Here is a 13,821-nt window from a genome sequence, read left to right as displayed (position 1 = left end):
CGGCCATTTTGTTGGCCTTCTGCTCGGAGATAAGGACGAGATTGCCGTTACCACCAATGGAGGAACTGCTCCCGACGGGGGACCCGGAGCCAGGCCCTTCTGGGAGCCCTCCTCCTAAGAGAAGGAGGATTCATCCTCCACCTCCCTTTCAACCATCGCGCCCTGCTCAGCCCTCCTCCCCGTCCACGACCCGTGGGGATGATACGGGGACGGACACGGCCGCGACGGGTACAGACGAGGAGGTTTACGACGAGGATCTTCCGTCGTCACCTCCTCCCCGGGCTTCCCGGTCCGACGAGATTGGATCGTTTCATGCCATGATCGCCAGGGCATCCGAGCTTTTCCAGCTCTGCCCGGAAGAAAAGAAGAAGGAAGGTTTCCTTTATCAACGGCGCGAGACCAAGAGGAAGACGGTCCTCGCTGTACCTCTACTGGACGATATCTGGGATGAGGGTCTCGCCCTCCTCAAGAACCCATCCACAACGCCTGCGAGAAGGGATCAGTACGAGAAGAAGTACCGGGTCCCAGAGGAAGAAAGCGGGGCGGGGCGGGGCTTTGGCCTCTATGTCAACCTCCCCCCGGATGGCGAGGGAAAGAAATTGGACACGATGGGATGCAGAGTCATCTCATCGGCAGCGACGACGATTAAGGCTGCCAACGCCTTGGCTATCGTAGCCCGCTACGACAGGGAGTTGTGGTACAAGATCGCCCCCCCCCTGCTGGACGTCCTACCGGACGACAAGAGGGCAGAGGCCCTAGAGATCTTGCAGGAAGGAGAAGTGGCGTTGGACCACGCCATTACAATAGCGACGGACATCGCTGACACTGGATTTCGCCAGTTGGGCAACGGCGTGTGCCTTAGACGGCGTGGATGGCTCAAGGCAACGGACTTCCGGCAGGACGTGCAGACCAGAGTTTTGGACATGCCATTCGACGGGAGGAACCTGTTTTGGAAAACAGTGGACGATTCCCTACAAGCCATCAAGACGGACATGGAGACGGCCCGGGCTCTTGGTGTTCTCCAGCAACGACGGCCGTCCTTTCGGAGCACCGGAGGCAAGCAGGGTGCCTCCAAAGGTTCTGGCGGCGGATATTCCACCTACCGTCAAGCGGCCCGGTCGTCGTCACAGGAAGCCTACAGGGGACGAGGCAAGTCGGGCGGACCCCGCCGTCGTCGCCAGGGAGGACAAGGTGGCAAAGCCTCGTCGAAGCAGGACTGAACCGGCCGTGGGGTCGGGCCCCCACCAAAGCATCCCGGTGGGAGGCCGGCTGGCGAACTTCATCAGCGTGTGGGAGTCCATTTCCACCGACCGTTGGGTGCTCGACGCCCTGGCCCAGGGTCACGCGCTTGAGTTTCTAAAGAAGTGCCCGCGCGTCCCCCCCCCCCCGTGGCCAGGAAGGAACATCACGTCCCTCAACTTCTCTTGGAGGTAAAGGCGATGCTCAAGAAAGTCGCCATCGAGCTCGTCCCAAAGAGGCTTCGGGGCTACGGAGTTTACTCAAGATACTTCCTTGTGAAGAAGACAGGAGGATGGCGTCCCATCCTGGACCTACGACGACTGAACAAATTCATCAAGGCACAGAAGTTCTGGATGGTCACCCTCCAGCACGTCCTGGGTCAGCTGGAGGAGGGCGACTTCCTGTCGTCGTTGGATTCGGAGGATGCTTACTTCCATATCCCCATCCTAAAGGGACACCGAAAGTTTCTCAGATTCGTGGTCCAAGGGCGTCGCTACCAGTTCAGAGCCCTTCCCTTCGGATTGAGGTCGGCACCCAGGGTGTTCACCAAGTGCCTCACACCGGTGGCAGCGCGGCTGCGCCTGGACGGGATCCACGTCTACCCCTACCTGGACGACTGGCTCATCCGAGCAAAGACAAGGGAGCTCGCCGCCGAGCACACGGTGAGGACCGTCCAACTACTCACGGACCTGGGATTCTCCATAAATTACGTCAAGTCCCACCTGGTGCCCGCGCAAGACGCACTGTTTCTGGTAGCGAAACTCGACACAGTGGCGCTTCTGGCCTCTACGTCGAAGGAAAGGACGAGGGCCATCTTGGACAAGGTGCAGTGGATGCTGGTTACAGACGCGGCCAGGGTGAGGTCCATCAAATCCCTCCTCGGAATGATGTCTTTTTGCATTTATCTCATCCGCCTGTGCAGGCTTCGGATGCGCCCGTTACAAGAGTTCCTGGACGCTCGCTGGATCCAGACGACGGGCAGCTTCGAGGACAGGATCACACTCGACGAGAGCTTCCGACGAGCGATCCGGTGGAGGGGCACCCGCGCGCATCTGACGGCGGGCATGGACTTCCAGACCCCCGGCCACCAGAAGACAGTGACCACGGATGCCTCCCTGGAAGGGTGGGGAGCGCACACCGAAAATCTGCACGCGAGAGGCCTGTGGCTTCCGACGGAGAAGTCCCTCCATATCAACGTCCTGGAGCTCCGTGCAGTGTTTTGGGCCCTCAGGTCCTTTCTTCCGTCCCTCAAGGGCAACACCACCATGTTCTACATCAGGAAGCAGGGTGGTACCAGTTCCCCAGCCCTGTCCAAGGAGGCGCAGGATCTGTGGCATTGGGCCGTCGCCCAAGGGATGTTTCTGGTGCCGTTTCATCTGGCAGGAATAAAAAACACCATCGCCGACTCGCTCAGTATAGAGCTGCGCTCGTGCCACGAGTGGGAACTACGACAGGATCTAGTGGACCGCCTCTTCCGCCAGTGGGGCACACCCCAGATCGATCTGTTCGCGACGGCGACAAACTCCAAGTGCCGGAGGTTCGCAAGCAGGTTTCCCCAGCCGAGGAGCATGGGCGATGCTTTCTCATTCGCCTGGTAGGGCCTATTTCTATACGCGTTCCCTCCATTGCCGTTGCTGATCCGGCTCATCAACCAGCTCAAGAGGTCACGGTGCAGGATGATCCTCGTCACACCTGCGTGGCCGAGGCAGATATGGTTCCCGGACCTTCTGGACTTGTCAGCGTCCCCGTCAATCAAGCTGCCAGTGGACGCGGATCTTCTCTCCAGGGAAGGAGGCGCCATCCTCCATCACGACCCGAAGTCGCTGAACTTGCAGGCCTGGCTCCTGCAGCGTTAGAGTTTGGAGGTTACGACATACCGGCCGACTGCAGAAAGGTTCTTGCAAAGGCCAGGGCGTCCTCAACTCTTAAATGCTACGGACACAAATGGAAGAGGTTCTCTGTCTGGTGCCACGCACAGAAGATTAACCCTCTATGGATTACGGCTCCTCAAGTACTGCCGTACCTACTGTCGCTTTGCCAAGGCTGGACTGGCGCACGCTTCCATCAAGATTCATCTTGCTGCGATCTCCCGGTACACCAGAACCACGGGACGGACGTCTTTGTGGTCTCATCGTCTGGTGAAAGAATTCATGAAGGGACTGTTCAGGTCGTTCCCGCTGGTGAAGGCTCTGGCCCCGGCGTGGGAGCTCAACGTGGTGCTGACCAAGCTCATAGGGCCTCCGTTCGAGCCTCTGCACTCAGCTCCGTTGAAGTTCTTGTCGTGGAAAACAGCGTTTCTTGTGGCCATCACCTCCGCACGACGGGTGGGAGAGATCCAGGCCCTTTCCTGCAAGCCCCCGTACTTGACTTTTCACGCCACGAGGGTAGTGCTCAGGACGCACCACTCCTTCATGCCCAAGGTGCCGTCGGACTTCAGCCTCAACGAACCATTGGTGTTGCCTGTTTTCTTCCCGTCGCCTTCGTCGCCGGCTGAAAGGACTTTGCACTCGCTGGATGTGGCTAGAGCGCTGAAGTTCTACGTGGACCGCACAAAGGGTTTTCGGAAGACGTCACAACTTTTTGTGAACTTTGGACCTGTCAATCAGGGGAAGGCTCTCTGAAAGGCTTCCATTTCCAGATGGCTCTCCGGCTGTATCATGTACTGTCATCGGTTGGCAAACCGACCTCTGCCCGGCCGTCCGAGAGCCCATTCCACCAGAGCGATCGCAGCTACCACGGCGTTCCTATCTGGTGTGCCCCTGCTGGACATCTGCAGGGCTGCTACGTGGAGGTCGACGCACACCTTAATGAAATTCTACTGCGTCGACCGGGATTCCAGGGAGGAGTCCAGGGTCGGCCAAGCAGTGCTGCGCAACCTGTTCGCCTAAGGTGACCCTGGTGAGAAGGTAAGAGATGCTTAATGTTGAGTTGTTGTATTGCTTCATGTCGAGCCTGTTGCTACCTCCCGTGGTTGTGCATGTGTGTACTGCTATGTATTCTTTTATTCATGAGCATGTGAATCCATGCCAGACCCCATGCTGGAGAAGGAACAAGTTACTTACCTGTAACTGTTGTTCTCCAGCATGGGTCTGGCATGGATTCACATGCGAACCCTCCCACCTACCCCTCTGCGGCTCTTCACTTGGTCATACTGCCACTTCACGTGCTACCAAATCTGAAGATGGCTGCCAGAGGCGGGGCTTAGGGAGATGGCAGTCATTGGCTGTGGTCAGTATGACGCAGAGATCAGTGATTGGTTACTACTACGAAAGACAGATCAGAAACGAAACTGATACTGATTTTTCTTTACCGAGGATTCCCAGCCTGACGACGGGGAATATTCATGAGCATGTGAATCCATGCCAGACCCATGCTGGAGAACAACAGTTACAGGTAAGTAACTTGTTCCTTCACACCTATACTTGTTGGTATCCTATTGGAAAGGGTGCCTTGATTGTTTAATCTTATACTCACGGTGGTTTGAGTATGCCGAGCTCTAATTGGCTCGACGAGGTTTCTTGGGCAATTCCAGTTTTTCAGTTTTTGCCACAGTTTGTTACGATTAACGCTGTCAAAAGCTCCTCTCAGATCTATGAAGGCGAGGAATAAACTTGTCTCTGCCTTTTGACTTTCTAGTTTAAGGATGTTTAGAAGCATCAGGTTCACCTCCACCCCCACGCCTTTAGTGAAGCCTGTTTGTCGGATGTCAAAAATGTGCTCTGACGTTGACCACGCAGCTAGGCTTTGACGTAAAAAAGAAGCAAAGATTTTTCCTTATATTTAGTCTGTATAAAAAGGTTAACAAAAAAACCTAAAGCCTACTTGATGTGTGGGTCCCAGTTATGAGAACGCAGTGACAGTCTGTCATTAAACCAGTCTATCACAGGTGCTAAAAGCCAGTTTCCTCAGCCCTCACAATGCTGTTTCACTCCACTTAGACCTCATGCGGTAGAACATAATGTAAAATACGCCAATTAAAGAACAAAAGGAAGGTTGTTGCAAATACTTAAGAAAGAGAATAGTATTTCTCTGGAGGTGTATTCAGGATTTATATACCTCCATCTCGGCATACTACACAATTCTTTGATTTAAAATGACAAGTAAGGTGGTGCAGAGTATGTCTTATCTTCCATGAACCCAAATAGCCTGGAACTATCCTCAAGTTCATAGAAAGACACTGCTCTAATCCTCCAGCCGTCTGTCCCCTCTCACTTGCCTGATCAATCAAGATCATGTACAAGTTTCCTCACTCGCAGCACTGAATCGCCACTAGTGATCGGTGCAGCAGGTAACTCCAGCAATACATCTCATGCCGGTCACAGAGCTGGCCATTCCATTTCTGCTCCCCAGCATGGGACATCAGTATCTGTATCAGAGGATCACCAAGCGGTGGTGTGGGGCCAAGCGTTAAAGGGAATATTGAAAAGGATCTGTGCCATGAGTCGCCGCTGCCACCTTGAGCCACTCGGGCTCCTGTCTGTGTCAATAAAAATAGAATAGCAATATAAATAATATAGCGTCAATGGAAAAATAAATAGCAATTTCTGGTACTTCAGTGCCAATTACCCCACCAGCAACCCCCAGCTCGCTGACACAGGAGACAACTGTAACACCAGCAAATCCAATCCCCTCAGGTGGAGGAGGAGGAGGAGGAGGAGGAGGAGATCATCTTCGGTCTAGGTCTCTTGGGCTATCGTTTTGCCTTGTACCCATCCCTGTCTTGAAGTATGGGATTTCTTATGAGCATTAGGTGATCTCTGGGCATTGACTCCTCTCCCAGGCTCTTCATAAAAAATCACACGGCCATCTTCATCCTGGGCTAAATTGAATATTGCTGGGTACACCATCTAATAGGAGAGGTAAAAGTCCTTATAGAGCCTTCTTCAGTAGCCTTCTCCCATCAACAATGCCCTTGCTACAGTCTGGAGAAAAAAAAAATCTTTGTTGCTTTGGGCGCCAAACCACATGCTGTCATTATCTTGCATGCTTGAGAAGCATTTCATTTACAAGGAATCTGCTGAGAAGCATTTCTTTTACAGGGAATTTGCCGAGGATGTTCCCCATCAGATAGTTTGGGACCCAACCTCTTTGGTGCTCTTTCACTTTCAAATATTTCCTGGGGTAGCAGGAGCAGATTAGGCAAGAACCTTTAAAGAAAGCAATGGGGTTGCTTCTCTCAGCTCTTCCATGAAAACCTGAACTGGGCCGGTTGTTCCTTTGGGAGAAATTCCCTTGTTCTGACAGTTTGCTACCCATTTTCTCTACTTGGCGAGCCAGAGACTGGTTTGTGCCCTGTATTCTCGCAGCAACCCTTCCGTTTTGATTTCCTTTCCTCAAGATCGGCACACCTGCTATTTAGGATCTTTGTCTCTCTAACCTCCGTAATGGATGTTTTGACATCATCAGCATCAGGAGGGACAGACCTGCCATTTCCATAATCCTGGCTTCTCTTTTAGTGGTATTTTACCCATCCAGGTCCTCTGTGGCCTCTTTGGGTCTCTTGGCAGGAAGGGTGTCCTGTTGTAAAGTATTAGAGGAAAATGGTAGATCTCAACAGCAGAATATCTAGGAATTGGGGAAGCAGGAGCACTGCAGTTATGCTGTCATCCTCTCACTTGTTACTTCTAGAATCCGGCAGCAGTTTTAATGCATGTTCACATGTGCAAAGCATAATTTTGCTGTTTTTTCTTTTTGTTTGTTGCAGTTATGCTTCTTGATTCCTTGGAGTCTACCATGGGGACTCAAAACCTGCTAGACCAGCAAGTCAAAAAATCATTAGAATCTATTACACAGCAAGGTACCAATGAAATGACAGGAACAGGTAAGAATGAGAGCACAACCGCTGAAACTTGAACTGCCACTACTTAAATCTGTTATCCATCTACCTAATCAAAACCATAAATGAATAGGAAATTGTGGTTTCCTGTCCTTGTCTGTAAAACCATGGACCCCTTTCACTGCTGATCTTCGGTACTTTCATCTGAAAATTAGGAAATGACTTAACACCCATAGGGCAGTGAACTGGTTGTTAGTCAGTTAGCTATGTAGAGAGACCGTACCCTATATTGTAGTATGTTTTCGTCTTCTTACTTGAAACACAATTTTGCTGAAGCTATTGAGCCATATGCCAGCTCTCCTACCAAAAAAGGCATAAACACCCCAATTAAGATTGTGATATGCACCATGATGGGTGTGTACTGTAGGAGGATTTTTTTTTTGTCTGAATAATTTTTACTGTTTCCTCAGTTGTTCTCTTCTTACATTAAGATGACCTAACTTTAGTCTTCAGTTATTGTATGCTTTAAGTTAAAGAGCTATTGCTCTTACGATAAAGTGCTCACTCTTGTGTACAATTAATAACAACACACTGAGATGCTGAATCATGGAGTAGGTTGAATGAATCAGAAAGGTCATGCCTGCCCAAAACATGGAGTGGGTAACTTCAGGATTCATTTCCCACGGTTTTAAAATATTTGGAAGTGTTATGAACGCTTGTCAATGAATTATCTATACAAAATGTAAAATAGATAATTAAAATCCAAAAGCTGTGTGGCACTGTTCTATGTAAATAAGAGTGAGCACTTTATCTGAATAGGCATATATTTGCATTCCATTTGGGAGATGCTTCTCCAGTCTTGGTTTTAACTTTGCATTCCGAGAGTTGTAGTCCTGGGGAATTCCGGGGATACAAGTTCCATAAGGTATAGTTAAAATCAGAACTGGGCTAGCATCTCTCGGCTGGACTGGAATGGAACATATTGGCTTATATAGTATATCTTCTAAAGGTCAAACGCTGAATGTGTCCATTGGCCAGGACAAGATTGTGTAACTCACCACTTTGTTACTTTAAAAAAATGAGTGGGACCCGTGGCTGGTCTCTATATCTAGTTATTGTACTGTTTGTTTTCTAATTGGGATAAAAATGCATCTCTTAATCCTTGATGTTAACTTTGTTAAATGTTTCATTTGATGACAACATTTAAGGGCAATTTAAAAATCTGCTCCAAAACAGGATGATTCACACAATTAGCTGTTTCATATGCTTTAATAGATGAGAGTAATCTCAGTTTAATGGTTCCAAAATACGACACTCCCACCCATTGGACAAGAAACAAACGGTTTTCTGACATTTGGGGTGGTATGTGGGTTTGCGATTGGTGCTGGGGGTGCCACCCTCTTAAGAGATGCTTGAATGGAGTGCAAAGCCGGGAGGGTCCTCTGGCTTACCCCACTGCACACCACCTTTTTGGCTAGGTTGTGCCACTGTCACAGATGGCACAAAGGTTATTCCAATCTTCAGAAACGGTGTCCGGTCAAAGGGTCGACTACAAAAGGATCGAATGCAATAGGGTCAACGCAATAGGGCCGAAAACAAAAGGATCACATTTTTTTTTTGATTATATATATTTTTTGGGGGTTTCGTATAGGTAAAAAAAAGGGTTTTTACCACAAAAACAGGGGTTGGGGGGACCCCTCACCCGCAAAAAAATGTAAAAAATAAAACATTTCGATCCTTTTGTTTTCAGTCCTTTTGAATCGATCTTTTGACCATTCGATCCTTTTGAATCGATCCTTTGACCTATAACCCTCAGAAACAAGTTCAAGGGTTTTTATTGAAATTATAGTGGGCCCTATGGCTGTCCCTCCCTCTCCCTCCCTCTCACTCTCTCTCTCTCCCGTCTTGTTTAGTACCTCCTCCCTAATCCAGACATCCCTGACCCTAGGTTAGTAGATACTGACTATTGACCCCCCCTACGGTGTAAATCTCTAACCTGCACTGGTTGTGACGGACTAAAGGCAGGGTGCTCTTTCTAACTAAAATTGTTCATGGTCTACATATGGCTCTCCCTACTCTATCCAGTGATTAGGGTTCTACGGTGTAGGGAATGTGCCTTGCAGACACCCTGCTTGAATTGCTCTTGCGTCACCCATCTCATGTTCTACTCTCCCTTTTTGTGCCTCTGATGCCTTGCTCCCTCTGGGCTCTCCACCCATCTATGTTTACTCCTCCTTACTGCTCCTCTCTTCTCTAGAACTCCCTCCTCAGCACTACCACTCCCTCTTCCGCTCTGCACTAGAACTCACTCTTCCGCTCCACAGGGCAGAATGACCCAAAGTGACAGCAATAGGCTATATAAGTGCCAAGCAGTGTTTAAGGTTTACAGCAAACTGCTTTATTATTACTGAGGATTCCCAGCCTGACAGGGAATATTCATGAGCATGTGAATCCATGAAAGATACCAACATGATAATCCATAAACTCTCTGATTATCATCTTCTCTCTATCCCGTTGTAAATTGTTCAAAGCAGTATAAATATGCCATCTGGAGTGACAGGTTAAATAAAGTTTTTAATATTTCAAGTGCATTGACTTAAATGGGAAAGCTCCGGAATAGGAGGGTATACAGCGTGATCAATCAGGTACTGCATGGAAGTATTTTTTAACAAAAGATATTTATACAGCTTCTTATAAAGTTTTTATGAGTTGCAACGTGAACAAGCTCCAGGGCCCTTGAAAAATTGACTGCCCACTACTGAACTGATCCTTCAATTCGAATTGTCGGAAGTGTGCTAACCTCCTCTTCAACAGATAATTTGTTGATTTGTATTACTTATAGTATGTACGATAATGCATTTAACATATTGCATACACAGCGTTAAGGTGATTTGTAAAAAATATTTAATAGAAAAATAATGCACTTCAGGTTAAGCTACAACTATGGGATTACCTAAATTAAACAGTTTTCGGGATAAAAGAAAGTAAAATGATATGTCTTTTAGTGATCTAACACCATCTGGGTTTCCATGTATAAGCAAGTTCTATCTAAAAAGCCCTTGCCTGTTCTACAGACACCCTACTCTATAAAACCAAGTCCCAAAAGAATTGCCAACAGAAGGTTCCTATAACTAATCTTGATAAGCCCTTAGCTTCTCGGCTGCCCCACGCTAGTAAAGCAAATGATCAAAAGCCTGGCCCAAAGCAAAGTGAAAAGCTATTATTTATAAGTCCATCCCTATTACAATGCAACACAAAATAAGTGATCTTCTGGAAAGACTGGTAGTGGTTATTCACAGTCTGGTCTCCTTCTCAGGCCTCTCTGTTCTCACCTTGCAATCAAGTCTGCACCCAGAGCTTCAGTGTTCTCATTTTATGCTCCTCGTAGCCTGATGTGGTTTCACAATGGGACTTGGGCTCAGCCCTTGACTTTGCCAGGAGTCTCACTAGGCCCCTGCTGGGCCCCCGCTGTGCCCCCAGCTTCACAGCAAGTCCCTTGTGGACCTCAACCTTGTCAGGTTTCTCAAACCGTCCCTCCTAAACCTTAACTTTCACACCTTCCCCACAGGTCCCTCCTGGACCTTTGTATTTATAGGATTCATGAACAGTCCCTCATAGACCTTGGCTTTCTCAGGATTGATGACACGTCCCTTCTGGACCCTGACTTTCTCTGGATTTCCAACAAGTCTCACCCTGGACCTTCACACTTGAAGAAATGGGTATTTCTCCACCTCTCATCAGGGTCTTTGTCAGGCAGTCTATTCTGACATCATTCCATCACTGGTCAGGTCTTGCCTTTGCTCTCTTTGGGGTCACTGGTGGATGGTAACAGGCATAGTACTTCCAAATGCCACAAAGGTGGAGCAAGTGCTTCTCAAGCACCCTGGCTATTTGCTGCTTCCATGGTCTTCAGGTCTGGACATCGGCTAGCCTGGCTTCTTGGATATTCCTCCAAGCTCCCTGTATTGTCGTTCATCTTTCAGCCCTCTCCTGGGTTTGACTTCCAGGATCTTCGATTGTATCCATTCACCCTTTAGCAAACCAGGTGCCACCCATAGCTCCGCCCCGAAGGCCATCTTCAGATTTGTATAACACATGGAACAGTGTTAAGGTGAGTCACGTGGGGTAAGTGGGAGGGTCGTATTTGAATGTATGAAACAGGAGTTACAGGTACGTTGGTGAGGGAGGATAGCTCAGGGGCAATGCGTTTGTCTTGGAAGCAAGACAACGGAGCTCACCACAGGTTCAAATCGCGATGCTGCACTTAGAAACCATTCTCTGGTATTGAGCACGTTATAAAAGAATAATAATGATTATAATTCCTTCTCCAGCATGGGATCTTTCATGCTGTTTGAATAGAATAGAATGTGTAGCAGTGCATTTACATATATATCTGCAATATCTGCATTTGATGCAACACAGGAGGAGGTTAAAGCTCACCTTCTGGCGAACAGATGTTGAAGGAGCGCATGTCCAACTCTCTACTCCGTTGAGTCTTTGTTGATGCAGTAAAACTTAGTGAAGATGTGAACGGACCTCCTCATATTCACCCTTCAGACCTCCGCCCGAGGTACATCAGATACGAATGCAGCAGTAGATGACACAGGCCTTGTGGAATGCGCCTTGGGTTGCCCTGGAAGCAGCCTGTTAGCAAGGTGTTGGCAAAAGCTATTGCAAGTAGTGAGCCATCCGCAAATGGAAGACTTAGACAGTTCTTTGCCCATAGCAGTGGGAGCAAACACCATGAATAGCTGTGAGGACTGGCATGGGCAACATAGTACTTAAGCGCTCACCTAACATCCAGAGAGTGGAGAGAGCGCTCAGCAGGTTTGGAAGGAGAGCCGAAGAACATAAGCTGTACCAGAGGCTCATTGAGATGAAACAATGAGGGCACTTTAGGTTTCAACGTAGGGTTTGTTCTCCAAAGAATCATGGATCTGTGGAAAAGTTGACAAGGTGATTTGAAGGATAGAGTCTGGATTTCACCAAGCATGCATGCTGAGATGACAGTGGACAAGAAAACCGTTTTCCATTAAAGGAACTTAATGTCTGCCTTATGTTATGGCTCAAAGGCTGTCTCATTAAGTACGACATTTAGCTATCAAGCAGGAGCTAGTGCCGCATTGGTGGAAAGGCATGGAAGAGGCCCTTAAAAGAATTCCATGATGAGTCAATGAGACCACACTGAAAGCAGAGTTGAAGTGTGCGTGAAGTGACAAATCGTGGCGACGTGAATTTTGGCAGACGTGCTAGGAGCCAAGGAGAGTAAGTATGTCAGAATTTGTTGTGACTGGAAGTGGCGATCATCCACCCCATTAGCAGCACACCTGTGAAGAGCTTCCTCTTCCTGTTGTCGCAGGAGATGGTAGCAGGTGCTCAAGCCTGTGCCAAGATGTCTCTGCTGTTCTGGGGCATGTCAATATGCACCCACTCTAAGGATGCATTAGTCAATATGGACAAACTCCAGTGATGCAGGAGCCAGGCCATCTGGTTGAGCGAGGCCAGGTCATCATGGATGACGGCTCCCTTGTCCCTGGACAGTAGGTTGAATACTGGTGGAAGCTTGATGGGCAGAGATGCAGAAAGAGCCAGGAGTTCCCAGAACCAACATTTGTACAGCTGCTGTTTGGTGGAGTATAGGACTCTCGATATGAGTGGGAATGGGTAAAAGTGTATAGGAAACGGTTTGTCCACGGAAACGTGAAAGCATCCCGAGGCTGTCTTGGTTGCGGGAACGTGCTTGCGACTCCAAGGCACTTTGAGTTGTCCTTGGTGGTGAAGAGTTATATGTCCAGTGTCCCCCACGTCCAAAATAGGTATAGAACCTGACTATGGAGGAGTTCTCACTTGCGGGAGAAACAGAGTTCCCTTCTGAGGGAATCAGCCACAGAGTTGTAAATACCTGGCAGGTGGAACGGGGGGGATAGCAACATCTTATGCAAAATGGCCCACTTCCAGAGGGAGTGTGCTTCGACAGGCAGAATTGGTGATCTGGCGCTGCCCTCCTTCTAAATATAGAATATTGTGGCTGTGTTTTCCGTGATCACGTGAACCACCTTTCCTTGCATGTAAGGGAGGAAGGACTTCAGAGCCCAAAAGACCACCTTTAGTTCCAGGATGTTGATGTGCAGGGACCTTTCTTCCAACGATTAGAGACCTCTGGCATGAGGATTTGTGGTTGTGGTCTCCCCAACCCACTTGGACGCATCTGTTGTCACCGTCACCTAGTGAGAGGGTATGAAGAAAGGAGCTCCCTTTGTAAAATGGGTGATATCCGACCACCAACATAGGGTGCCTTAGAATGGACTTGTGGGAAAAAGGTTGTCATCCCAATAGCTGGAAATGTGTTTCCAGTGGGCATCCAAGAACTCATGGCTACGTCACATGGGAAGCAGACAATGCTGTATGAGTGGAATACAACAGAACATCATTCCCTGGATGGACCTTAGTGTCTGAACTTAGTTGTGGTGACTGCCTGAGGACCTTTGAAAAACTGGTCTTTATCCTGTCTGTTAACAGGGTAGTGGTGAAGGAGATGGTGTCCAGTCATGCTCCCAGAAATAACACTTGCTGGGAGGGAGTAATGAAGGATGTGTCGTAATTGATAGAGTAGTTTTTGAAGCTTGTAGTTTGTTATAGTGAGTAGTTTGTCGTAGTTGAGCCGAGTGAGGGAAAGCTGGGATATTGTGGTCTTTGTGTGTTTGTGGGCAGGGATGGGGGCCCTGACCAACCAGTCGTACAAATATGGGTAAACATGAATGCCTGACTTCCAGAGGTATGCAGCTGTTGGGGCCAGGCATTTTGTG

General features: G+C 48.7%; 1 protein-coding gene across 3 annotated transcripts in view; it reads left to right on the top strand.

Annotated features, from left to right (window-relative positions):
* Window positions 1-13,821, top strand: part of CEP162 (centrosomal protein 162) — a 2,248,134-nt gene that overhangs the window by 723,295 nt on the left and 1,511,018 nt on the right. For all 3 annotated transcript variants that reach the window (XM_069606335.1, XM_069606333.1, XM_069606334.1), the window contains one exon: window positions 6,944-7,060. In XM_069606335.1, coding sequence (XP_069462436.1) covers window positions 6,944-7,060 — 117 coding nt within the window. The remainder of the gene's footprint in view (window positions 1-6,943; window positions 7,061-13,821) is intronic.

This window comes from Ambystoma mexicanum, chromosome 4p (assembly GCF_040938575.1).
Source record: "Ambystoma mexicanum isolate Mex_15411 chromosome 4p, UKY_AmexF1_1, whole genome shotgun sequence".
In the NCBI taxonomy this organism is placed as follows: Eukaryota; Metazoa; Chordata; class Amphibia; order Caudata; family Ambystomatidae; genus Ambystoma; species Ambystoma mexicanum.
This window is presented reverse-complemented; position numbering and strand designations above follow the sequence as displayed.